The sequence below is a fragment of the Lethenteron reissneri genome, chromosome 26 (assembly GCF_015708825.2).
Source record: "Lethenteron reissneri isolate LAM-NWPU_2019-01 chromosome 26, ASM1570882v1, whole genome shotgun sequence".
Lineage (NCBI taxonomy): Eukaryota > Metazoa > Chordata > Hyperoartia > Petromyzontiformes > Petromyzontidae > Lethenteron > Lethenteron reissneri.
This window is the reverse complement of record NC_083804.1, coordinates 2,093,678-2,118,911: the sequence shown is the minus strand read 5'-3', so window position 1 is coordinate 2,118,911 and position 25,234 is coordinate 2,093,678. Positions and strand designations below refer to the sequence as shown.

General features: G+C 49.6%; 1 protein-coding gene across 1 annotated transcript in view; it reads left to right on the top strand.

Annotated features, from left to right (window-relative positions):
- The first annotated feature begins 2,291 nt into the window (after window positions 1–2,291).
- Window positions 2,292–25,234, top strand: part of IFT172 (intraflagellar transport 172) — a 36,067-nt gene continuing 13,124 nt past the window's right edge. Inside the window, 37 exon segments of the mRNA XM_061559721.1 lie at window positions 2,292–2,529; window positions 4,113–4,256; window positions 5,202–5,314; window positions 5,754–5,793; window positions 6,130–6,195; window positions 6,792–6,871; window positions 7,022–7,109; window positions 7,206–7,420; window positions 7,733–7,856; window positions 8,358–8,453; window positions 8,878–9,039; window positions 9,308–9,361; window positions 9,720–9,823; window positions 10,550–10,635; window positions 11,453–11,565; window positions 12,360–12,527; window positions 13,150–13,286; window positions 13,729–13,836; window positions 14,702–14,786; window positions 15,697–15,789; window positions 16,059–16,136; window positions 16,371–16,619; window positions 16,831–16,869; window positions 16,871–16,910; window positions 17,209–17,309; window positions 17,311–17,330; window positions 17,818–17,962; window positions 18,522–18,611; window positions 19,076–19,114; window positions 19,116–19,174; window positions 20,325–20,460; window positions 20,844–20,960; window positions 21,926–22,068; window positions 22,393–22,486; window positions 22,871–22,935; window positions 23,348–23,528; window positions 24,055–24,164. Of these exon segments, the coding sequence (XP_061415705.1) occupies window positions 2,491–2,529; window positions 4,113–4,256; window positions 5,202–5,314; window positions 5,754–5,793; window positions 6,130–6,195; window positions 6,792–6,871; window positions 7,022–7,109; window positions 7,206–7,420; window positions 7,733–7,856; window positions 8,358–8,453; window positions 8,878–9,039; window positions 9,308–9,361; window positions 9,720–9,823; window positions 10,550–10,635; window positions 11,453–11,565; window positions 12,360–12,527; window positions 13,150–13,286; window positions 13,729–13,836; window positions 14,702–14,786; window positions 15,697–15,789; window positions 16,059–16,136; window positions 16,371–16,619; window positions 16,831–16,869; window positions 16,871–16,910; window positions 17,209–17,309; window positions 17,311–17,330; window positions 17,818–17,962; window positions 18,522–18,611; window positions 19,076–19,114; window positions 19,116–19,174; window positions 20,325–20,460; window positions 20,844–20,960; window positions 21,926–22,068; window positions 22,393–22,486; window positions 22,871–22,935; window positions 23,348–23,528; window positions 24,055–24,164 (3,821 nt within the window). The 5' untranslated portion in view covers window positions 2,292–2,490.

Here is a 25,234-nt window from a genome sequence, read left to right as displayed (position 1 = left end):
CGGGTAACTTTTATTTTATTCTAGATTTGAAGCTTTCGTGACTGCAATGATTCATATTCTTAGGTTTTTTCGGTAAAGTCACGTAGGTAAAAACATATTAATAAAAGTATGCGGCCCTTGCCCCACCACCATCTTCAACCATTATATAAATGGAGTGGTAGCTCCTACAATCTCTCATTTACTTGATACAGCCGTCGTGGCTGTGACGGTACCACCTGAAGACAGAAGCTTGTGTTGCCTCCGAAATGTCGTGATTTTTATTTTATTTTTCAATGCACTTAAAAAAAGTCACATCACCTCTCCATCGAAGATCGTAAAAATACGCATATTAAATATTTTGAGGTGATAAAGAACATTTTCTTGCTGTGGATTTCACACCTGATATTGTTTTAGATTTATATTATTTTATTATTTCCCTTCTACGTGACTTTACCGAAAGAACCAAGAATGTGATAAAGAGTCTCTACAGGATGGCACAGTAGGTGCAGTGCATCTGCAGGGTGCATATAACCAGCCATGGTCAACCCACTGCTGGATGAAAGCCGTCGCCAGCTGTCACGATTTCTACCACGTAACGACGCACGTGGCACACGAGCTGACGTCTCCATCTCCGAATTTCACGACTCCTCTCGGCCTTCACAGTTCAGATACATCCCCGTCTCCTCGTGGATGTAACATCACCCACCGCTTTGAGACACATTGCCTCACCACCGCCCTCTGATGAACGCCGGCCGCTACTGGCAGCTCAAAAACACGTGGCGGGGAGAGAGTATTGGTGGGGGGGGTCACGTGACCGTGAGAGGGGGGTGTGTGGTGGCGAGGTGTCACGTGACCGAGAGGGGGGTGTGGTGGGGAATGTGGTGGGAGGGGGTGCATCACGTGACCGAAAGAGGGATCACGTGATGGTGGGGGAATGTCACGTGACCGAGAAAGGGGGGTGTGGTAGTGGCGGCATCACGTGGGAGGGGGGGAATGTGGTGGGGAGGGAGAAGGGGGATCACGTGACTGTGAGAGGGGGGGGGGGTGAGTCACGTGACTGAGAGAGGAGTAACGTGGTGGGGGGACGGGGGTCACTTGACCGGGTGTGGTGATAGGGACGTCACGTGATCGATAGAGGAGGATGTGGGGGGGGGCGTCACGTGACCGAGAGAGGGTGAATGTGGGTGGGGGGCGTCACGTGACCGAGAGAGGGTGAATGTGGGGGGGGGGCGTCACGTGACCGAGAGAGGGTGAATGTGGGGGGGGCGTCACGTGACCGAGAGAGGGTGAATGTGGGTGGGGGGCGTCACGTGACCGAGAGAGGGTGAATGTGGGGGGGGGGGGCGTCACGTGACCGAGAGAGGGTGAATGTGGGGGGGGCGTCACGTGACCGAGAGAGGGTGAATGTGGGTGGGGGGCGTCACGTGACCGAGAGAGGGTGAATGTGGGGGGGCGCCACGTGACCGAGAGAGGGTGAATGTGGGGGGGGGCGTCACGTGACCGAGAGAGGGTGAATGTGGGTGGGGGGCGTCACGTGACCGAGAGAGGGTGAATGTGGGGGGGCATCACGTGACCGAGAGAGGGTGAATGTGGGGGGGGCGTCACGTGACCGAGAGAGGGTGAATGTGGGGGGGCATCACGTGACCGAGAGAGGGTGAATGTGGGTGGGGGGCGTCACGTGACCGAGAGAGGGTGAATGTGGGGGGGCATCACGTGACCGAGAGAGGGTGAATGTGGGTGGGGGGCGTCACGTGACCGAGAGAGGGTGAATGTGGGGGGGGGGGCGTCACGTGACCGAGAGAGGGTGAATGTGGGGGGGCGTCACGTGACCGAGAGAGGGTGAATGTGGGTGGGGGGCGTCACGTGACCGAGAGAGGGTGAATGTGGGGGGGGGCGTCACGTGACCGAGAGAGGGTGAATGTGGGGGGGCATCACGTGACCGAGAGAGGGTGAATGTGGGGGGGCATCACGTGACCGAGAGAGGGTGAATGTGGGTGGGGGGCGTCACGTGACCGAGAGAGGGTGAATGTGGGTGGGGGGCGTCACGTGACCGAGAGAGGGTGAATGTGGGTGGGGGGCATCACGTGACCGAGAGAGGGTGAATGTGGGGGGGGGGGGCGTCACGTGACCGAGAGAGGGTGAATGTGGGTGGGGGGCATCACGTGACCGAGAGAGGGTGAATGTGGGTGGGGGGCGTCACGTGACCGAGAGAGGGTGAATGTGGTGGGAAGGGAGGGGGGGCCCATCATACGTCACCAGTCGCCATGGTAACGCGTCGCTGAGCACGCGTCGTGACGTCACCGGGAGACGAAGCCTCGGCCCAGGAATCGCCACCGCTGCTGCTTCTGCCGCTGCTTCTGCCGCTGCTGCTGCGGGGAGAGTGAAGGGCGAGATCGAGGAGGGGCGAGAGAGGCTCCAGAAGGAGCGGAGAAGAGACAGCGGAGAGTTTCCAGGCGACAGGAGGAGGAGCGAGACGAGTTCCGACTCCCCAGATTCACCCCAGGAGCAGCCATGCAGCTCCGGCATCTCAAGACGCTGCTGACGCCCCAGGTGAGAGGGGGGCTCAGCCTCGTGCCCAGGTGAGAGGGGGGCTCAGCCTCGTGCCCAGGTGAGAGGGGGGCTCAGCCTCGTGCCCAGGTGAGAGGGGGGCTCAGACTCGTCCCCAGGTGAGAGGGGGGCTCAGCCTCGTGTCCGGGGGGGTCGGGGGGGGGCCTCCTTGCTCGAGGGATCATTCTCCACGCACCCGCTCTGTACACCCATGTCCCCAAGGACCGTGCCCCAGGAATCGTCGCCACGGGTCCCCCCTCACCAGGGACCCCCCAGAGAACCACATCCAGAGGCACTCCCAAGGAGATCCAGTTTACTCACGGACCCTTCCAAGGGCATCTTTCTCAAGAGAACCACGGCGGCTAGGAGATGTTCACTACCTCGCCTGGTGTACAGCAGGTCATGGGTTCGATCTCAACCCTGACGCCTCGTGTGCGTTTGCAGTTTGCGTGTCGATCTCCCCGTGGTCGCGTGTAATCTTCTCCGGGGTTCCCCTCCACATTTAGAATCAACATCACGCGTTTAGAGTATTTGGCTGCTATACATCGCCACGTGATATTTTTAAGGGCCGTCCATAAATGACGTCACGCGATTTTGGACGATTGTTGACCCCCCCCCCTCGTCACACGACGTCACAAAGTCAGACCCCCCCCCCCCTCAAATATGACGTCACAATGCTCTGCCCCCCCCCCCCCCAAAATAAAAATGCTTTAAATCGCTTTAAACTATTGTCATTGTAGTGCGTATTTAATGTGGCGCTGCACTCTGATGATTGTAGGAGAAAACATCAAAAAGTCTATTTAATTAAGTAGAACGTGTTGTCTATATTTATTTAAAGTTGCGCATTTTGATGTGATATTTCTCAAACCCCCCCCCCCCCCCCATCGTCACACATCGTCACAAATGTCTCTCCCCCTCCTAGGTGCGTGACGTCATTTATGGACGGCCCCTAAGCCAATTAGTTGAGCTATCATTTGTGGCCAGGTTGCTTCTAATAACGAGCGATATAGCACAGTGGGCCTTACCTGGTGAAAATAAAAATGGTATACTGTTTAAAGAATCATGCACCACAGGGCCCATCGATATGCACTCAGCCTCCCCCGGGGTTTCAAACTCTCCTCTGTTGACATTCGCTGTCCCCTCACCTGCCCACTGAAGTCGCGCAAATGAGCTTTGCTACAAGGTGCCGTGTGCGTACTGCATTACATCCGCGCCATGGAGACTTTGCATCTTAGTACTGTGCAAAGTAGTGTGTGTGTGAAATACACATTGCTCTGGACATCATATACTGCTGCCGCTGCCGTGCATGCGTTTAGTAGGTTCATCGTTCTGTGGATGTGAAATTGTAGTTGTTGCTCTGCATCTACATCATCCATACGAAAGAAGAAACATCGTTCTGTTTGTGAGTAGGTCCAATATGTTTCAATGTATAAATTGTGCTGTATATGTGTAGTTGAGTGCAGTACATTGCTCTGTGTACTCTGTGTAAGATAATAACATTGCTCTGGGCATGTGCCCAGCGCATACATACGCGAGTGCACACACGGCGAATGACCACGCTACTCCGGTGGTGGTGATGCTGCCAGAACGGTGCGGCCAAGGTGACGTGCATGGCGTGGGCGCCCAACAACGGCAAGCTGGCGGTGTGCACGGTGGACCGCGTGGTGCTGCTGTACGACGAGAGCGGAGAGCGGCGCGACAAGTTCTCTACAAAACCCACCGACGCCAAGGCACGCGGAACCACAGAGCGAGTGGCCCCCCAACCCCAAGTGTCGCCCCCCCCCCCCCACCCCCAGTGTAGCCCACCCCCACGTGTCGCCCCCCCACTCCCAAGTGTCGCCCCCCCACTCCCCAGAGTCGCACCCCCCCCCCTGAAATACCCAGTGCCGCCCATGACACCGCCGAGTCACATTGATCTTCTCAAATGAAATCATCACTGAGAAGGTGCTTTTCCGCCTGTTTATAGTCCTGAGCAAGTGGTGAAAATTGCACATTCCTCAGGTGGGGACGAGTCGATCCATATGGCACAACCACTGTTACATTATTCCGCAAAGTAGTACGGTTCTTATTTTATCGACCCTGCTAGGATTGCTGAGTCGACCACCGACCAGTATTTTAACTCGCAACCTTCCGATTCACCACAAAGTGGTGCTGCATTTATTGACCCCAGTGGGATGGTGGGCTGAATCAACCCCTGGCCGGTATTTTTTTAATCCTTTATATTAAGTTCGCTTGCTTGCTTACGACCGTGTAAATCTTTCGGTCGTTTTTTAACCCACTTCCCGTGATCCAATCGAGCTGACATTTTCCACACAGACTCGTTGTGCGTGACAATTAATGTTTGTGAAATTTTTTTTCCAAAATTTTACACTTTTTAGGACAAAAATATATTTAATTACCAATTGCTTAATGCTGCCATGCAATCATCTGACCCATAGGTGGCAGCCATCTCAAGCCAGAGGACGAGAGGACTCTAGCCGCTACGCATATAAAGGATTTATAGTGAAAAACTTAGTTTTTACGGGTTATACTTGTTTAACTCTCAACCTCCCAATTGTGAGCCACTCGCATTACCGCTGAGCCAGATAGCCTGTTACCACTGTACCACACCTCCACGAGTCTCCATTGTAATATGTTTTACTTTGTCTTACTGTGTGTGTTTATTTCAAATAAAGTACGGCAAGAAAAGTTACATGGTGAAAGGAATGGCGTTCTCTCCGGATTCCACAAAAATTGCCGTTGGGCAGACGGACAACATCATCTTTGTTTACAAGATTGGAGAGGAGTGGTGAGGGCTGTCACCTCGTGTTATACGCACAACGTTAGAAGCTCGCACATGGCATGCTTGACTTTGGTTAGTTTGGGTTCCCAAGAGATCATTTGCTAAGAAAAATATTTGCACAAATGAGGATGGGTTGGTACTCTATCTATTGTCCTGCAACAGTGGTAAAATTCAACATTATTCTGACGGGTGCCAGTCAATCTATAGCAAAACCACTGTTGCCTCTCCCAAAATTGTCCTCATTTTATCATGCTGAAAATTATTATGGATTCAGTTGAAACCTGACCGGAATTTGACCTTGCAGCATTGCGATTGTGAGCTAAATGCTTTGCTACCGTGCCACAAAACTGATTCATGATTCAATACTGAATGTTCTCTTGTTCAGTAAACCAGTGTGATCTTACATTGTTTAATTCCAAAATATCTGATCTTTGCGTTTTTGCAGGGGAGATAAGAAAGTGATTTGCAACAAATTCGTTCAAACCGTAAGTCCTCGTGTGCGTGTGCTTTGCTCAATGTCATGTCTTTTGCTCTCTGATTGGACAATTTGCACCTCTTTGTCAATTCTCTGCTAAATGAGGACCTCCCCACACAGTGTTTGTCATGGTGTTTGTTTGACCGTTTTTCACTAAGCTGGGTCAGTGTGGGTTGGTGAAGGCGGGGAGGGCCCAGCACTGGTTTGTATATCACTCGCTGCTGATTTTAACCGTGGCTGGAAATAAAACCCAGCCTCACCTGTTTCATAGTAACAGTACGCTACCCACTAGGTCACCGCTGCATGCAGGGCATTGGCTGATGGTTGCGGAATGTTTTTATTGCAGAGCGCTGTCACTGCTCTCATATGGCCCATGGAACATGCCATTGTGTTTGGCCTCGCTGAAGGAAAGGTAAAGGCTTCCGGTCGTGCTTTGGGTTCACTTTGTCAACAGTAATGCCATGCAGGACAGTTGGGCATCAACACCAGTCCCAAACTTGTCAGTCGATGCACAGGGAGACGTCCTGCCCCTAACACTGAATAATCCACTTTTATTCTTGTATAGTTTCCCCACAGATCGCTGCACAATTAAATTAATGATGCACTCACTTTATCCACTTAATCTACTTATTGTCAACTAAACCGTACTTGATGACAAATTAGATCATATGATGGTTTCCTTTTGCAAAATTATACAATATTTTGTACAACATTCATTCCACTCATAGGAGAATCTTCTCTAACATATCAATGGAATTGCCTTTTGAAGTCATAATTAATATGCATGTTCGCGACTATGTATAATTTGTGTGCACAAAATGTTTGTATATCGAAATGCCTCCCTACCCCTTTGACGTGTGTGCGTAAATGTTTTATTGATTTCACTTTTTAGGATAATATTATGTAGTCATGTGCAGCACATTCTCAACCGTCCCTTTACACTCCGACACTATTTAACGTGCAACTTGGGAGTTCCACGCGGTGATTCGTGCATTTCATTGCTCACAGGTGCGCCTAGCCAATGTCAAGACAAACAAATCCTCCACCATCTACGGAGCAGATTCCTACGTCGTGTCCCTGACCGCAAAGTAAGCAACGCAGAATGAAGTCGGTGCCATTGCTCGCATGCGTTGTAATGTAACGGAAGTGTAAATCTGAATAAAAGTGTAAATTTCAACAGTAGTGTGAATCTCAGTGGTTGCAACAGGCCATATAAGTGATTGTGATTTGTTTTTCAGCTCGTCAGGTAAAGGAATCCTGTCTGGGCATGCTGACGGCACCATCGTGCGTTACTTCTTTGATGATGAGGGTTCCGGAGAGTCCCAGGTCTGTGTTACTTACAAACCCCCCCCCCCCCCCCCCACCACGTGTTTAACGTACGTGAGCGGAATTTGAGGTGACACGTATTGCCGTGGCGCACAGGGCAAGATTGCGACGCACAGCTGCCCCCCGTATGCGCTGGCGTGGGGCGCAAGTGGCCCGCTGGCGGGGGGCTGCGACCGGCGTGTGGTAGCGTATGGGCGAGAGGGCCAGACGCTGCAGACGTTCGACTACAGCCGCGACCCCACGGAGCGGGAGCTCACGGTGGCGGCCGCCAGTCCCAGCACCCAGTCCGTGGTCATTGGCAGCTATGACCGGTGAGCTCTCAACTCATTGTACGTATGTTGAACCTCTCTCACACCGTACGTAGCCAACCATGCGAATCTGAGTTGCGGGGGAAGGACAAAAAATGAAACACAAAATCGGTTCTAAAGAAATTAGTTTTCAATGTAGATTTTAAAGTGCACAGCTCTAGTGGCTTCCTAATATTTGAAGAAACAGCATCTGAAAGCGCGCAGTGCAGTGACCATCTTTGTTTGATGGCTAGCCAAAAGCAACTGCTGCGAGGATGAAAAAATGTGAGCGAGTCCATCACCCAGAGTGTGTGTGCACGCCGTTTGTCTTCGCAGACTGCGCGTGTACAACTGGAGCCCGCGGCGATCAGCGTGGGACGAGGCCAAGCCCAAGGAGATCCAGAACATGTACACGGTGACGGCACTCGCCTGGAAGAAAGACGGCTCTCGTTTGTGCGCGGTATGCATTGCTCAAGCACGATGCCGCGTGGTGCAAGCAGAGGGGGGGGGAACCTGCACAGGGGATTCATATCGCAGCATATATTAAACAGCCTCGGGGAGACCTTCATGCAGCCGTGGACTGAGCGTTGCTGATGATGATGGTGTTTCAGTGCCCCCAAAATGATCTACAAAGTTACACAATTAGTTTTTATAAATATGTTTATTTTTAGCTGAACAGGGCCTAATTATTAAGATAGAGTGCTCTTGCTAATCACCTCCCATGCGCTCATGAGACCAACAAGGTTGAAACCAGTCCAGAGTTTTTTTGCTTAAACGAATTCTGCTGGATTACATTAGCCCAGAAGGCCAGTTGGTTGACAGACTCGAAAACAATTAACGTTATGTTTACAATGTGTACATGTCAGTACCAGCAGCAGAATGGAGCTCTGTTGTGCCACACATTCTTCATCTTTTGTGTGATGGCATCCTCATAGCCATCTTTGATGTGCATCCTGGGCAGGGCACGCTGTGTGGGGGAGTGGAGCTCTTTGACTGCTGCCTGCGACGCTCCATCTACAAGAACAAATTTGAGATGACGTACGTCGGTCTGAGCCAGGTAAGAGGTGCTCTTCATTCCTTCCCGTAAACTGATTATAATACTTTTACCCCATGCGCTCTGCTAATAATTAATCATAATAATAATTATTAGCAGAGCGCATGGAATAAAATGATAATTTCTCAACCAATTGTGGTTTACAGCAGAGTTCTTAATCTATATATCCAGTGGACCACGTGATAATCTAGCGGTGTGCTCGCAGGCATATGGGGGAGGGATGTCACAACATCTTGCCGTCACAATATCTACTTATGACTACTCATCTGTACCTCCAATATAATAGCCATATGTTTGTATTCTTAGGAACAAAACACAATTGTGTATTGTGATGATTGCGAGCTGCTAAATGGTCTAATAGTTTGTGCAGTGACGGTGAGTCCATGCATGCGGCCTGTAACAGCGAGTTTGTATCTACCGACACCAGGTGATCGTCAAGAACCTGTCCACAGGCACACGCGCCGTCCTCAAGTCTCACCTGGGCTACGAGGTGGAGGAAGTGAAGATTATGGGCAAGGATCGTTACCTGGTGGCGCACACGTCTGACACTTTGCTGCTGGGCGACCTCTCCACGAACCGCCTCAGCGAGGTGCGTGGGCTGCTGGCTTTGGGGTGGAAGATCAAACATCAGGACGGTGGCGAACGGAGTCTCCTCCCTAAGTCTCTGGGTCTCATTCGTGCCCGTCTTTTTTAAGCAAATGCTACCGGAGGACGTCGATCCGGATTGCTCGTTCGTCGATGGACTTCAATGTTCCATTATTGTGGCGATAAAAAAATGGTGTAATAATTTTGCATTATCCACAATCGGCTGAGACAGCGTGTGATTTTGTTCCTGGTGTTTTCTTATTCATTCCTAGATTGCGTGGCAGGGCTCCGGTGGAAATGAAAAGTTTTTCTTTGAAAATGAAAATGTAAGTAAAAAGAGAGGCCCGTAGTGTAATGCATTATGCATACTTTTATGGGCATGTTGTTCAGTGTACATACTTATGGTGTTCATTGCAAGTGTGTTTGATGTTCAAATTTAGATGTGCGTGTGTGGTCAGTGCATGTGTGTGTGTGGTGTTAACGGTAGGTGTGTGTGTGGTCGATGCAGGTGTGTATGGTGTTAACGGTAGGTGTGTGTGTGTGGTCAATTCAGGTGTGTATGGTGTTAACGGTAGGTGTGTATGTGGTCAATGCAGGTGTGTATGGTGTTAACGGTAGGTGCATGTGTGGTCAATGCAGGTGTGTGTGTGGTGTTAACGGTCGGTGTGTGTGTGGCCAATGCAGGTGTGTATGGTGTTTAATGCCGGTGAGCTGACCCTTGTGGAGTATGGAAGCAATGAAGTCCTGGGCTCTGTACGCACAGAGTTTATGAACCCACACCTCATTAGGTGAGGCCTCGCATCCATCTCTTTGTCGCAAACATCATCACTGTTGTTTCCTTTTGCCATCCATCTCGCCAACATCATCATGGGAAAGGAGATTCTGTTCTTTTGCATAGGTGCATGTGGAGGATGCTAGGAATTACATGGCAGGATCGGATAATTAATTTTAAAGTTTGGAATGGAACATGACAAGAAATAATTGTAGATGTAATCAAGAAAAAGAGGTTGTGATGGGTGGGATGACGACGTGTCCAGGCTGGAGGACGGCAAGTTCACCCTTTCCTGTTCCAAGATGACTGCAAGTTGCAGGGTGGGGTCCCATTCACCGCTGAATCTCGGAACGCGCAAGCAGTTTAGCGTTAACTTTATTTAGAGAGGCATAGCGCCATTGTTTTTAAAGACATTGTACTCACCGCACATAACTGTAGCGACACGACCATACTTTATGATAGCTGGCGCCAAACTGTGCCACACGCTCTCCCGCATGGCCTTGTGGGAGCCTAGATACCAATAAAGTTGTTTTATTTAAGTTTTTATTCTAATTCCATTCCAATGATGTACATGTACGTATGTGTACGTCATCGGAATGGGAAAGGGGTTAATGAGACAGACATTGGGGTGGCACTCAGAGGCTGGCGATGAAGTAAACTATTTAAATCCAGATGGTAGGACAATGTAAAGAGGCCCAGCATGTGTTGCGATCGGGACTGGCTTTTTGCTGTACCTCCACAGCGTGCGTTTGAACGAGCGGAAGCAGCGAGGGGTGGAGAACAATAAGAAGCTGGCTTACCTCGTTGACTTGAAAACCATCGCCATAGGTGAGACCTTTCATATTCATCTTTGTTCTTTTACGTTTTTAACTGTGTGTGTGTGTGCATTACTGTGTGTGTACGTATATATATGTGTGTTTACATATGTCTTGTATTTTCCTTTTCTTAAAATCCCTTGAGATGGAACATCTAATTTGCAAGTGTGTCCAGGGTGTCGATTGACACGTGTATCTGATCTAAAATTATTTCTGTAAACCTTAATATTTTCCAAAGAAGGCCATTTGGCAGAAACAGCAAGACCTTTCCTGTTAAAAAAACTTGCTAATTATTTTTCACTCACCTGTTATGTGTGTGTGTAAATGTGTCTATGTAACTGTGTATGTACTGTACTTAACTATATATATACTAGACATCTGTGAAAAAGACCTTTATAGCTCATTGTATTCCTCCAGTGTAAATAAATATTTTGATTAAAATTTTTAACTTAACTTTCGTGACTGCAGGAATTAATATTCTTGGTTCTTACGGTAAAGTCACGTAGATAGAAAATAATAAAATAAAATGTAAAATAAATTGAAAATAATATTTTATTATTTTTATTTACTATCTACGTGACTTTACCAAAAGAACCAAGAATATTCTGATTCTGATGTCTGGAACGCTCTTCCGATATGAGGAAACCACTGGAGCTATGTACTATTGAATCTAGATTGAAAACTCATTTCTTTAGAACTGGTTTGTGTTCAATTTGTTGTCCTTCCCCCGCACCTCCTATTAGCATGTTTGCCTACGTACGGTGCAAAAGAAGTTCAACATACATACGTGCAATTAATTCTGTGTATGTGCGCGCACGGTACGTGTGCAGTCGACCTGGTGTCAGGGTGTGCTCTGGGCAGTCTGAATCACGACACTAAGGTCGACTGGCTGGAGCTCAGCGAGACTGGGCGCAAGCTGCTCTTCCGCGACAAGAAGCTGCGGGTGAGCTGGACACGAACGCTTGGGGGTAGACAGTCCTTCCACTCTTCATACATCATAAATCGTACTGGCCGAAAATATCCCAATGCTGAAAATACACCTCCAATTTACTCAAATGTAATTGCACACAGCAGCAGCACCACCCCCGACATGAGATCCAGGCTTCCCTGGGTAACATAAGTGTACTAATAAAAGCTAAAAATCATATTCACACATCAGAAGAGCGGGTATCTTTGCTTGCCTATGGAGCAAAAATACAAATGTAATTAAATTTTTGTTTTATTCAGAATAGTCTCACCGAGCCTCAAAATTCTTACAGTAGGGTGCTGCAATGGGATGTTTGTCCATTCTCTTTTAAAAGGAAAGCATCACTAAAAAAAACTGTTCTTGTAGAAGCAGACCCCATGCTGTAAGTACTCAGATGTTTGACACAAATTTAGCGGTTTGGTAATTAGATAAAAGTTACTGTCACACGCACCTCCGTAACATCACTGCATTGGCGTGAAAATGACGATTAATATATTCCGGTAGTGCGTGTGTGGGTGGAGAGTGAGTGATCCGTTGAGCATTTGGCACGAGGCCCACCATCTCAGAACGCGGTTGTAGGCAAAGGGCATGGCACCACGGTGCGCGTGGCAACATAATGGACCGCACAAGGGTACGCGAGATGCATGTATGTATGTCAAGCCGTACGTAGCCAGCCGTGCTAATCGGAGGTGCGGAGATCACATCGGGGTACACGCGGTCGCCTCGGGGATGTTAACGTGCTCCCGCGGATGCTGCGTCCTCGTCCACAGCTGCACCTGTACGACGTGGACAGTGGGGTCCACACCACTCTGCTCAGTTACTGCTCCTACGTGCAGTGGGTGCCGGCCAGCGACGTGGTGGTGGCGCAGAACCGTGGTAACCTGTGCGTGTGGTACAACATCGACGCCCCTGAGCGTGTCACCATGTTTCCCATCAAGGTGTGGCCCCTTGGCACGCGCACGCACACAAACGTAAACATGTACAGATAAAGACAAACATCGCACATTAATTTGTATAGTTGGTCGGAGCAAATGCTGTTTCGTCAGCACCTATTAAGGCTGGCACAGCGCACGAAGGAGATGATGTGCTCAGCACTGCGGTCGGTTGGTTTTGTCACCCGATACTGATGTTCACTCGCAGAAGAATGTACTCGTGTAAGTCTGAGTCAATCTAGGGAATGCACAGGACAGGTTCAGTCCAAGGCAAGCTATCCTCTGCCTATGACAATGTCTCTTGGAAGACTATTTTCCCCTTTTTGCTGTAGTCTCCTCACCAGCTGTCCCTCCATTCAAATATAACTTTAACACCTTTCTCTTGCTCCAAAGTGACATTTTTTCTCCATAATTGTGCAGAATGTATTCATCGAATCGCTGTTTGGGGGGGGGGTGCATCATTACATGCCTAGCACACTACCTTATACGCACAAGGGGTCACAGAAAAGCCAGCCCTCATTGCAAAGCGCTACGTGGACACGGCTCTGGTGACCCCAATGCGTGCTGGTCAGAAGCGACGTGACGTCCGGCGTGTTTCTGCGTGCCTGCCTCCTCCTCCTCGCGCCAGGGAGACATTGTGGACGTGGAGAAGAACAACGGCAAGACGGAGGTGGTCGTGAGTGAGGGCGTGAGCACCGCGTCCTACGCACTGGACGAGGGGCTCGTCGAGTTCGGCACCGCCATCGACGACGGCGACCACGAGCGGTGCGGCGTGCCCTGTCAGCTCTCCGGAGTTTGCGTGACTGCGTGGGTGTGATGCGGTTGTGATGCGGTCGGGATTTGACATGGTTGTTGCTGTGTGTGGTCATGTTGGTGCTGTTGTCATGATTGTGGTTGGCAGGGTTTTGGCTGTGTGTGGTTGTGGTTATTGTGATAGTTATGACTGTGTGGTTGTTGTAGTGTACCTGGTGCAGTGTGTAAACATCGCCACTCGGGAGACAAAGGCGGCCGGGCGTGGTGCTGACCACCCACCCCCTCGTGTGACGTGCGGCCCTTCATAGGTGCTCACTAACAGCACTTGAATCAATAGTCTGTTAAAGCTATACAGGGGATCTTTGTAGTGGTGGTATTCACTGTGGTTGTGTGTGCTTGTATTATGGTTGTGTTTGTGTGGTGGTATTTGACGTGGCTGCGATTGTGGTTGTAGGGCTGTGGCATTCCTGGAGACACTAGAGATGGGACCAGAGGCGGAGGCCATGTGGAGGACGCTTGGCCGCCTGGCTCTGGAAGCTCGACAGCTTCACATTGCTGAGAGGTGGGGGGCAAGCTGAGTGAGCCCATAGCCACACAGCTTACAGGAAGACAATCCAAACAACAAACAGCTTTTCTTTTGAAGAATACCACTCGGCCTATCTGTAATGAGTTTAACACGTAGGCTTTCACGACCAATATCATCCATAATAGAGGTTTTTTGGGTTATATTGCGTAAATATATAAATCTGTCGTTTAAACCTGCCACCACCCGACACAGCCAACTAGTAAGGGCTATTTAATATACACAATAGTCAGGAAGGACAAGTTCAAAGGGCTCGCATAATGCATAATGTACGTTGCTTCAGTAATCCCACCCCTCCCACGTGGCGCAAGAGCGCAGAAGCGTGGTCACCACATCTCCGCCTCTATATAAGGAACGGAACAGTTAGACTTCTCCACAAATCTGGCTGTCGCCTGATTAAGCTAGTTGTAATTACTGGCAAAACGTCATACTCAGATTGTAATTGTTGTGGCTTGGCTCTCAAACACACCGGTGTGCTGTACTAGTGACGAATTGGCCACGTTCTGTTTATGTGATAACCCTTACTAGTTGGCTGTGTGTGGTGGTGGGTTTTAACAACACATTTATATATTTATGCGATCTAACCCAAAAAAACTCTATTTGGATATCTGTAATGAGTGATGTTTTGTTAATTAGAAATACAATTTTGAAATCACAACCGTGTGACTTTCAGACATTCCATCGTACCACCACGCTGGAGTCCCCTAACCTCCACTCACAAAGTGGCCGTTGCTACATCACGGACACACGGCACACACGAGGGGAGTGGCTCGTCGCGTTCAGCGGCACACACACCGACACGCGAGTTGGGGGTTTGAGCCCCTGGTCTCTGCTTCTGTTCCAGGTGCTTTGCCGCGCTGGGAGACATGGCCAAGGTGCAGTTCCTCCGCGAAACCAATCAGATCGCTGACTTGGATGCCCAGGAGTTTGTGAGTGCTACTTCGTCTGGCAATGAGGCTCTGCGCTGCGATTTATTCAAACGCCGCTCGTGCCGTTGTAAACTTAATAGGCATGTGACGATACGTCAGTTAATTGATTAAAATAAATTCCTGCGCTAACGATGAACACATTAAACTGTGCTTGTGTGACGATTTATGAAAATTATATGCAGGCGATGCGCAAACAATACATTCGGGATAATGGAGCGGACAAAACTGTACAATTGAGACAGAACAAATGAGAGAAAAAATTTGACACGACCCTGCATTGTGACAATTCCATCGCATCGCAGCGAAGCGGGGTCAATTGTTACATGCCTAATAGACCACCTTGCACACACAAGGGGAAAGGATAAGCCCGTCATTGTAAAATGCTAAGTAGTCGTCACGGATGTGATTTCCTTGGTCGTGTTTGATGCAGTTGTGGTTTACATGATTGTGGCTGGATGCGGTTATGGGTGCTACGGTGGTGTTATGTTAACTACCTCACCTGGTATACAGGAGGTCGTGGGTTCGATCCCGACCCTGATGCCTGTATATTTGAGGTTTGCGTTTCCTCCCGGTGGTCATGTGGATTTTTCTCTAGGTCCTCTGGTTTTTACCTCTAAATTTATAAACATGCGTTTAGGGTATTTAGCTGCTATAAATTCCCACATGATAAGCCACTTCGTTGAGCTATCATTTGTGATAGCCAGGTCACTTCTGAAAAAGAGCTATACAGCTCAGTGGGCCTTACCTGGTAAAATAAAAAAAGTGTTTCGTTTAGGGTGTAGGTGGAGTTGTAGTGGTTGACATGATTGTGACTGTCGTAACGGTTGGTGCACTGGTCGTGGGTAACGGAAAGGCCTCTCATTGTGCTGAGTGGACTGCCGGCTGACCCCGCGCCCCGTGGCATGTGCAGGGCGGTGACGGGACCGACAGCTACCGTGTGCGAGCCCGGCTCGCCATGCTAGACAAGCAGTACAAGCTGGCCGAGAGCATCTTCCTGGAGCAGGTGAGTCCTGGAGCCTGGATCGCATGCCTCCTCCCTGCGCATCATCATCAGCCGTGATCTATCCACTGCTGGATGAAGGTCTTCCTAAGCCGTCGCCATCCCTCACCAGCAGACAGTGAAATAATCTACATAGCTCCTGCACACGTGCTGATCTAGTTGCTCCATCTCTCTGCAATAAGTTCTCTACTTTGGATGTCTCGACCACCGGCCATCATTCCTGCTTGTGATGTGTCCTGCCTCATGGATTTTCTGTGCTCTGTTGATGACAGAATGCAATCGAGGAGGCTATGCAGATGTACCAGAACCTTCACATGTGGGATGAGTGCATCGCTGTCGCTGAGGCTAAGGTGGGTTGGTTATATGCGTGTGGAGTGGTAGCGTAGTATTGAGCATATTGAGCTACAAACCCAGTTACCTGCTAACATCCCATGTTAGCGGTGGCTAACCTCTCACCTCTCACCCCTCGCTCCAAACACCTCTTATTCATCCCTCACAACCTGCACTCCTCACTAACACCCCCCCCCTTATTACACGCCCCCTTGGCCCCTCACCGCTCATCCCTTTATCCCTCATTCCTCCAGGGTCACCCAGAGCTGGAGAGCCTGCGGCGGAGCTACGTGAAGTGGCTCACTGTGAGCGGGCAGGACGGGCGCGCGGCCGAGGTGCGGGAGAGCGAGGGCGACGCCGTGGGCGCCGTGGGGCTCTACCTGCAGGCCGGCCTCCCGGCCGCGGCGGCGCGCGTCGCTTCCTCGCGCCCCGAGCTGCTGGGCAACGAGGAGCTGGTGGCACGCATCGCCAGCGCGCTCGTCCGCGCGGAGCTGCACGAGAGGGTGGGGTGTACCGCCTGGCTCGGCACTCTGCGCCACGCCACGCTCGCCGCACTCTCACGGCACACACATGCCGGAGCCACGCTCACGATACTCGCACCAGTCGCACCGCACTCTCGACACACTCTCACCGGGCTGGGGGTGAGTTGTTACACCCCTACTTGATAGTGGTGTTTTCTACAACGCTGCACTGATGCGTATGTCTTGTGTGCAGGCCGGTGACTTATTTGAGAAGACCAAGAACTACAAGCGCTGCTCTGGATTGTTATAAAAAGGGCTGCTCTTTTCGCAAGGGTGTGTAACAAGTGTTTGTAGTGATAATGGCTTGTGCAATGTATCCGCTAGTACACAGAAAAATATTTCATGATCGTGGTTGTGTTGTTGGTGGTGGCGTGGTGGCGGTGATGATGGTGGTGGTGCCTGGCAAAACAACCCCACCTCGATGGTTGTCAGATGGTAACACTGTGGTGTGTTGTGAGTAATCTATTGGAGGGGGGGGTGGGAGGCTGATGGTGATGGTGGTGATGGTGGTGATGGTGGCTGTGATGATGACGCATGTTGTTGTTGGTGATGGTGACGGTGGCTGTCTCAGCGGTGGAGTTGGCGCGCTCCGCATACCCGGCCGAAGTGGTGAAGCTGGAGGAGGCGTGGGGCGACCACCTGGTGGCGCAGAAGCAGCTGGACGCGGCCATTCAACCACTACATTGAGGCGGGGTGATTGTCATCATCATCATCACCTTCACAAACCTCTGCACCTTGCAGGTCGGTCATTCGACAATACTTTACTACGCTGGTCAGTGCGAAGCAATATAATGCATGATATATTTCAACCCCTCCTTATAAACCATCTCACTGCTCTGCAACTACTCCGCACCTTACTGTTGTCCCAACTCAGTGCAGGGGTACCAAACAGCAAAACCTGTTACGTGTTCTCACTACCAGAACACGGCTCCCTTGTCACATCGCTCATTCTTTCTACAAAGACAAAAATCCCTCCTATAGTCCAGAACAGACTGTTGGGGCAAGTGCATGTTAGCAAGCACCTATGAAAGCCGCCACAGGCACACGAGGGGGTGGGTGTCCAACGCCACGCCCAGCCGCCTTTGTCTCCCTTGTGGCGATATTTACTTCACACCGCACTAGGTACTCATTGGAGACTGAGTCGACGTTATCTCGCGTGTCTCGGCTGCCCTCGCGCCAGGTGCTCGGCTAAGGCGCTGGAGGCGGCCATGGGCTCGCGGCAGTGGAAGAAGGCGGCGAGCATCCTGGAGATGCAGGACGAACGCACGGCCGCCAAGTACTACGTCCGCATCGCCCAGCACTACGCCTCCGTGCAGGACTATGAGGTGATTGCTTACGTGTTTGTGTCTGTGCATGCGTGGGCAGCGATAGTGTAGTAGCGGTTGGCGCGCTGCACTACGAACCCGGCGACCCAAATTCGATTATCTTGACCGGTCCTGGGCCTTACCTGGTGAGATGTGTAAACATCACCACTGGAGAGACGCCTAACTCATCTGGACATAGACTTCAAAGATGCAAGAATAAGTTTCAGTTCATTCCATTTGTTATCCATAAGGTCCCGTTTATCCAGTTTAGCTATTTTACACGGGAGATCCATGGTGCTGCTGAGAGCACAGCAGCAGCAACAACAAAATACAACATTTTGCATTGAACGAGTACACCAGGGTCCTTAAGGAATATTGAACAACTAACAAATGAGGTATTTAACGGTCTCAAACGAAACGCACGCGAATCGAAAACGCAGTGCAAGCATAATATGAGAGCAAGAGGCGCCAGACAAAAAAAAGAAGTGCTTGTCCAGTCAAGGTCGAAGGTCCATGCTGATGGTGCCCTACTGCTGCTGCTGCTGCTGCTGCTGCCACCGCTGTCATCTCACGCTTGCAGTTGGCCGAGCAGTTCTACGTGAAGGCGGACAGGGTGAAGGACGCCATCGACATGTACACGCAGGCCGGACAGTGGGAGAATGCGCACAGGGTGAGCTGGACCCAATTCTCTCCACGGTCAGCACGTGTCTCGGCCACCGCATGTCCCAGTCGCAGCATGTAACAGTCGCCAGCGTGTCACACCTGCCGTGTGTCACAGGCAGAAATTTAGCTTTCAATCTAGAATTCCACTCTCTATGGTAGGCGACGGTCTCTCCAGTAGAATGACCACTGGTCTCTTCCTGCAGATTGGTTCTCATTTAATTAGCCTAGGATGGATTGCCATCTGGCCATTGTTTAATGAGGACGTGTGATTTGTTTTCTTCCAATTACCTTTTTGTGTAACATGGTGATGATTGTTTAATATTGTTTTGCAAATCAAACGCTGATCCCATCACTCAAAACCCAAGACACTTGCACGCACGCCCTCTTCCCTCAACTCTTATTTACGTTAATCCCCGACCTTTGAACCCTCTGACACCGTGAACTTCCTAACGCTCGTGCACAGCTGCCCAGCTGGCGAAGCGGTGCATGAGGCAGGAGGAGGTGGGCACAGCTCTACATCAACCAGGCGCACGAGCTGGAGAAGGAGGGCAAGTACAAGGAGGCCGAGAGGTGAGGACTCCAGCCAATTAGTGACTAAAATAGAGGTTTTTATAGGGTTAGATCACGTAAATATAAATGTGTCATTGAACCCGCCACCGCCCGACACAGCCAATTAGTAAGGTTTGTCACGTAAACAAAACATGCCAATTCATTGCTAGTTCAGCACACCAGTGTGTAGGAGAGTAAACCCACAACATTTACGACGTTTCGCCAGTAATTACAACTCGCATCATAAGGCGAAAGCCAGATTTGTGGAGAAATCCTGTTTCGTTCTTAAATAGAGAGATAAACGTGATGTTGTCACTTGTGTCTTTGAACCTGATTGGCTCACACGATCTAACCCCAAAAAAGCTTTATTATGGATAATATGAGTCATGAAAGCCTACGTGTTAAACTGAATTAGTGACTACTTCAGCACACCAGTGTGTTGTAGAGTAAACCCACAACATTTACAATTTGAGTACTGTGACGTTTCGCTGGTGATTGCAACCAGCTTCAACAGGACATTAGGAATGTGCACACTCTGATACAGGTCTGTCCAGTGTGAACTTCCCACAATTATGGAAAATTGCCTGATGAAGCTGGTGGTAATCACCAGCGAAAACGTCATACTCAAATTGTAAATTTTGTGGGTTTACTCTGCACACACAGGTGTGCTAAAGTAGTAACTAATTGGCATGTTTGGTTTATGTGACAAACCTTACTCACTAGCTCTGTCGGGTGGTAGTGGGTTGAAGGACACATCTAATTTTTACATGATCTAACCCAAAAAACCTTTATAATGGATAATACAGAAGACTGACACGCTTAATTTAAAATTGCTCGAACTTTTCAATTAGTGTTCCTTAGTGTAATTATTTTGCAATATATATTTTTTAAACCTAGAGAATATAAAAAAACCTCACAATACATGTTATCTTGGCATTTTATTTCGTAAAAAAGCAGATTACTATTAGTCCTCTGGGTACAGGATTGTGAGAAGAGGATGAACGTGACAGCCGTCTCTTATTTTCCATTGCTGAGCAACAGGTTCTCAACTAGTTCCTTGGGAATTATTCAGAGTGAAGAATTTTCATTTCGTCTATCGTCGGTGCACTCGCCCCGGTGTTCACTGTGTGTGTGCCGCCCCCCCCCCTCCCCGACACCGTGCCCACGGCAGGTTGTATGTGACGGTGGGCGAGCCCGACCTCGCCATCACCATGTACAAGAAGCTGAAGCGCTTCGATGACATGGTGCGACTGGTGGCCAAGTATCACGAGGACCTGCTGGCCGACACGCACCTCCACTTGGCCAAGGTGTGACACGGAAGACGAAATAATTCCTCCGTTCAGTCACACAGGACTGCTTGGAGCACGCACTTTTATCAAACACCTTATGAACACCGATTCACATTTTTTCGGATGATGTACATTTTTGTGAAAAAAAAAGTTAATCCTAAATGCAGGACTGTATCACTATCACACAACATTTGGGAAAATCTCTAAAATTATGCCTGTCAGCGGTTTCACCGAGATGGGGGGATATGGCCTCGGGTACCCACTTAAGGCTGAGGTGTTCCTCTGCAGGCACTCAACACACGCACGCACGCACGCACTTGGGTATGCGCGTCCAGTCATCCTACCGACCACATTATTCCGTTGCTCTGCGTCCACTCTCTCCGCACGCCCGTGCCGCACAGGAGCTGGAGGCCAATGCACAGCTGCGGGAGGCTGAGTACCACTACCTGGAGGGCAAGGAGTGGAAGGCGGCCGTCAACATGTACCGCAGTGCCGACATGTGGGAGGAGGCCTACAGGGTGCGTTCCCCCCACGTGCCGTCCCTACCTTGCTCGGTCTAGAGACTTGTGCAGCCTCTCTCGGCTCTCTGTCCTCTTTTGCATCTCAATCTTCTTTACATCTTAGACCAGGGGTCGGCAATCAAAATAACAAAAAGAGCCATTTTTTTCGAATTTGGCACAAAACTAAAAATGTCAAGAGCCGCAATGCTTTGAAGATGTACGTGCGTGATGCCACGAAGCAGTCCGTGAAGAGCCGCATGTGGCTGTGGAGTCGCAGGTTGCCGACCCCTTGTCTTCATCTTTCTTATTTTAATCTTGTAATTGTTTTCCACAGTGTGTTGTCAACATCACGCCTAAAGATAAATAATTCATTGTCGCAGAGCTTTTGTGACCTTGTGGGTCTGTGAATGGTCACACAAGAGATTTCCATAGAACATTTTCTCCTGCAGATACTTTCAGTCAACCTTTTCACCTTAACACAATTAGTGGGTATACAAGGGGAAGTAGAAAAGTCTGATGCCTGGTATCAAGCAGAGTGACCTTGATGAAATTATGTTCATTCACATTGTTCCCTTAAAGTTTCATTGATATTTTAGACTGACATCCCCACCTTTTATAAATGTATTTCTCTCCTACAATCACTTATTCACTGCAGATGGCATTTCACCATCACTAGAAATGGCTTTTGCTGCAAGTGATTCTTTAACTGTTGAAATATGCGGAAAACGCTGTACCCATTTTGTCCAAGTTGTGCTGGATTTTCCCAAATTTGTTTTCCACATTTCTGTGGATTTTCTCTTGCATATCATTTGCAGAGAACATAATATAATTCCAACGGAACAACTCACCCTTTGTTGTAGCGCCACTTGCTCGTCTCTCGAGCCGTGTTATTTTCAGTCACCCCATGCGGGTTACCCATAAATGAGGCAAGGTGCTTCTTCCCAAACGGCCGTGGAAGTTGGTCGCTGTCGCTGGTGTCGCAGGTGGCCAAGTCACACGGAGGCCCGACGGCTCACAAGCAGGTGGCGTACCTCTGGGCCAAGAGTCTGGGCGGCGAGTCTGCCATCAAGCTCCTCACCAAGTTCGGGCTGCTGGAGACGGCCATCGACTACGCCGCCGACAACTGGTGCCAACCGCCCCCGCGCTTCCTCCACTAGCGCAACAGCACGCGAGCACCACGCGGTGTTGGTTAACAGAGCGTTTGCATGCATGTGTGTGTATGTTGAACTTGTTTCGCACCATACGGTTTAACGCAACTGCTTTGACTAAGACGTGTTTCAGTCACACTGCCTTCTTTTGTGGGTTATAGTTTGCTACGTAAATTGGTAAAATCGGTTGCAGCCATACTGGCTTCTGGACGTAGGGGGCGTTGCATCTGCATTGGTGCCTGTGCATGACCTGCGAGATGGAGTCGCTGGAATAGACTCTCGCTGTTTTGTGCTCCTCACAGTGCCTTCGAGTTTGCCTTTGACCTTGCGCGGGGAGCCATGAAAAGCAAGATGGCCGATATTCATCTCAAGCACGCCATCTTTCTGGAGGACGAGGTATTCAAGTTTCAAGTTTCATTTATTTGGTATAGCCCTGTAAGCCATGCGACTCTTTAGTCGGGTGCAACCGCAACAAACATCTTAAAGCGACGACGCGCAACAGAAACTTCCTGGATAAACCAGCAAATCTTCAAAAAAAAAACTGCTGTGTGCAAAAATCTCAGTGTGATGCAAGTCAAAAAATAACAAAGGAGGAGGTATTCCCTCCCCCGCGAGCACTGCCACGTGACGCTCTTTGATAAAAGCTGCCACTGTGTGTTGGAGAAAGTGCATACGTCTTGATTAATGTTTTTTGTGTATTCTTGACTTTAATGGGAGTGAATGGAGAGATGCGGAGGCCTCACTCACCGCATGGGATTTTCCCCGCGCGTGCCTCTGCAGGGCAAGTACAAGGAGGCGGAGGTGGAATTCATCAAGGCTGGCAAGCCCAAGGAGGCCATTCTCATGTAAGCGATGGAGGTTTGATCTGTATCAGAGCAGTGGGACTGGCTGTGTCTGTAGATACTGGATAGGGGTATGATTGATAGGATCAATAGATAATCAACATTGATGTGACTGTTTCAGTCATTAGACTGGACTGACACTGGCTATATCGGGAGTGGGACTGGTCGAGCCAATGAACATGAGGCTGTGTTTGGACAGGATAGGTTGTGACCTTTGGTCTGGACTGGCTTGGTCACTGGACAAGTATGGGTCTGGCTCTGTCGGTAATCGCAGTGCTCTGCAGGCTTCATGTATCAGTGCGCATTGCAGCGCTGCTCTTGTGTCAAGGTCTAATACCGCTCCCTCCATAAGCGTTGGCCCGAGTGGCCGATGCCGTGTGTGAACCATCGTTGAACTATGCTCACGGATCTCCAGGTACGTCCACAGCCAGGACTGGGACTCGGCTCAAGCCGTGGCCGAGGCGCACGACCCCACGAGCGTGTCCGACGTCTTGGTGGCGCAAGCACGTGCCGCCTTTGAGCAGCGCGACTTCCAGCGAGCCGAGGCCTTCCTGCTGCGCGCCCAGAGACCCGAGCTCGCCCTCAAGCACTACAAGGTGCCGTCGGGCAGGGAGGGTGCTTAGTCGGAGGTTTGGGCGGTATGCATCTTGCACTGCTGTATGGCACTCTTAACAAGTCCAGCAAGGCAACATGTCACATGCCTGTCATCCAGCGCTTTGGAGGCAAGGGTCAGTGGATCACACAGACTAGTGAAACTCCAAAACCAAATGGGCTGTGAGGTGGCCAGAAGAAGGAAGTACAGAAAATGAATTTGTTTGTGAGCCCATCTACGCCAACCTTTCAATGTTTGTGTTGTATGTGTAGGTTTCCTCTGGTTTCCTCGGTTAATAAAATGCATTATTATTTGGATACCCTCTCCACAGTCGCATATTAACCGCCTTCTAAGATCCTTATCTGAAGGAATGGCCTTGGTTTATTCTACTTCACCAATAACTACAGAGTCCGCAATTAACTTGCATATTGACCTTTAATATCACTTTTAAGTCGCAATACAAATGAAGAGGCATTGTTTTTTTTATCATGATAGGCCTTCCGCTCTGACTCCGCATACCTTGTGCGCAGGAGGCACAGATGTGGAGCGACGCTATCCGCATCTGCAAGGAATACCTTCCGGGCAAGCTGAGCCAGCTGCAGGACGAGTACGAGAGCCAGGCGGCTGGCAAGGGCGCACGGTGAGGCCTTGCACCGCCCAAGGCCCTCAATCTCTCCCCCTGAACTACCGCCCCCACACAGAGCTCTGCAAGCAGATGCCGCCCCTCTGCAAACAAGGCCGTACCTGAAGGGCCGTGACAAGCTCGGGCAATGGAGTGCAATTGTCACCAGTAGGAGTGGCGGTAGGATTCCTATTGTTAAAAAAAATAATCTGAGTGCTGCTCCCTCTTGAGATGGCAGCTTCCAATCAGATTACAGAGGTTACTCGACTGTTCGAGGTTGTTCCCTGTCAATCGTTGTTCATCAAACACAATTTTTTTCAACAAACTCTGCTGTATAAGAATAGGTTTTCCCCTTTCTGGCAATAAAACAGGTCTTAAGATGTTAAAACACCAAACTGAAACCTTTTGCAAGGAATCATATCTGCATTAACCACACATACTTGTGGTGAAAATACAAAAAACATGCTCTGACAGTATATGTATTGTCTTTGAAACTGATTGGTCCACACCAGAGACAGCTTTCTTTAGAGCCTAGTCTCAAACGGTGTTAGACCAGAGGACGCCAAAAGGCGAACAGCACAAAGACAACGCCACTATCAGGACATTGAGAGCTCGGGGTGAGCTGCTACATTATGGGACCTCCTTTGCCAATACCAAAATACTCCTTGCAAAAGCTTTCAGTTTGGTGTTTTAACATCTTAACACAACTGTTTTATTGCCAGAAAGGGGAAAACCTATTCTTATATTTTGATACTGGCAAAGGAGGTCCCGTAAACTCTGCTGTCATTGACTGGACAAAACTTGCCATTCGTTTCTCATATTTAAATGCATAGGCAGTAATATATTGACAGTGATGCTGGTCAGTCCACTGCTGGATGAGGGCTTCCCCACGCCGTGCAGGTGATTTGGGTTATTTGGCCATATATTACCTCGCTGGTCAGTGCAGGTTTATGAAGGTAGCCTGCAAGTGGGAGCATAGAAGCACAGTACAACAATGTATTTTACTCTGTTCCCCTCTGCTGCCCACCACATAGCTCCACAGCCATTAACCTGCATGTGCACAGTAGTCACCCATCCAAACACTATCC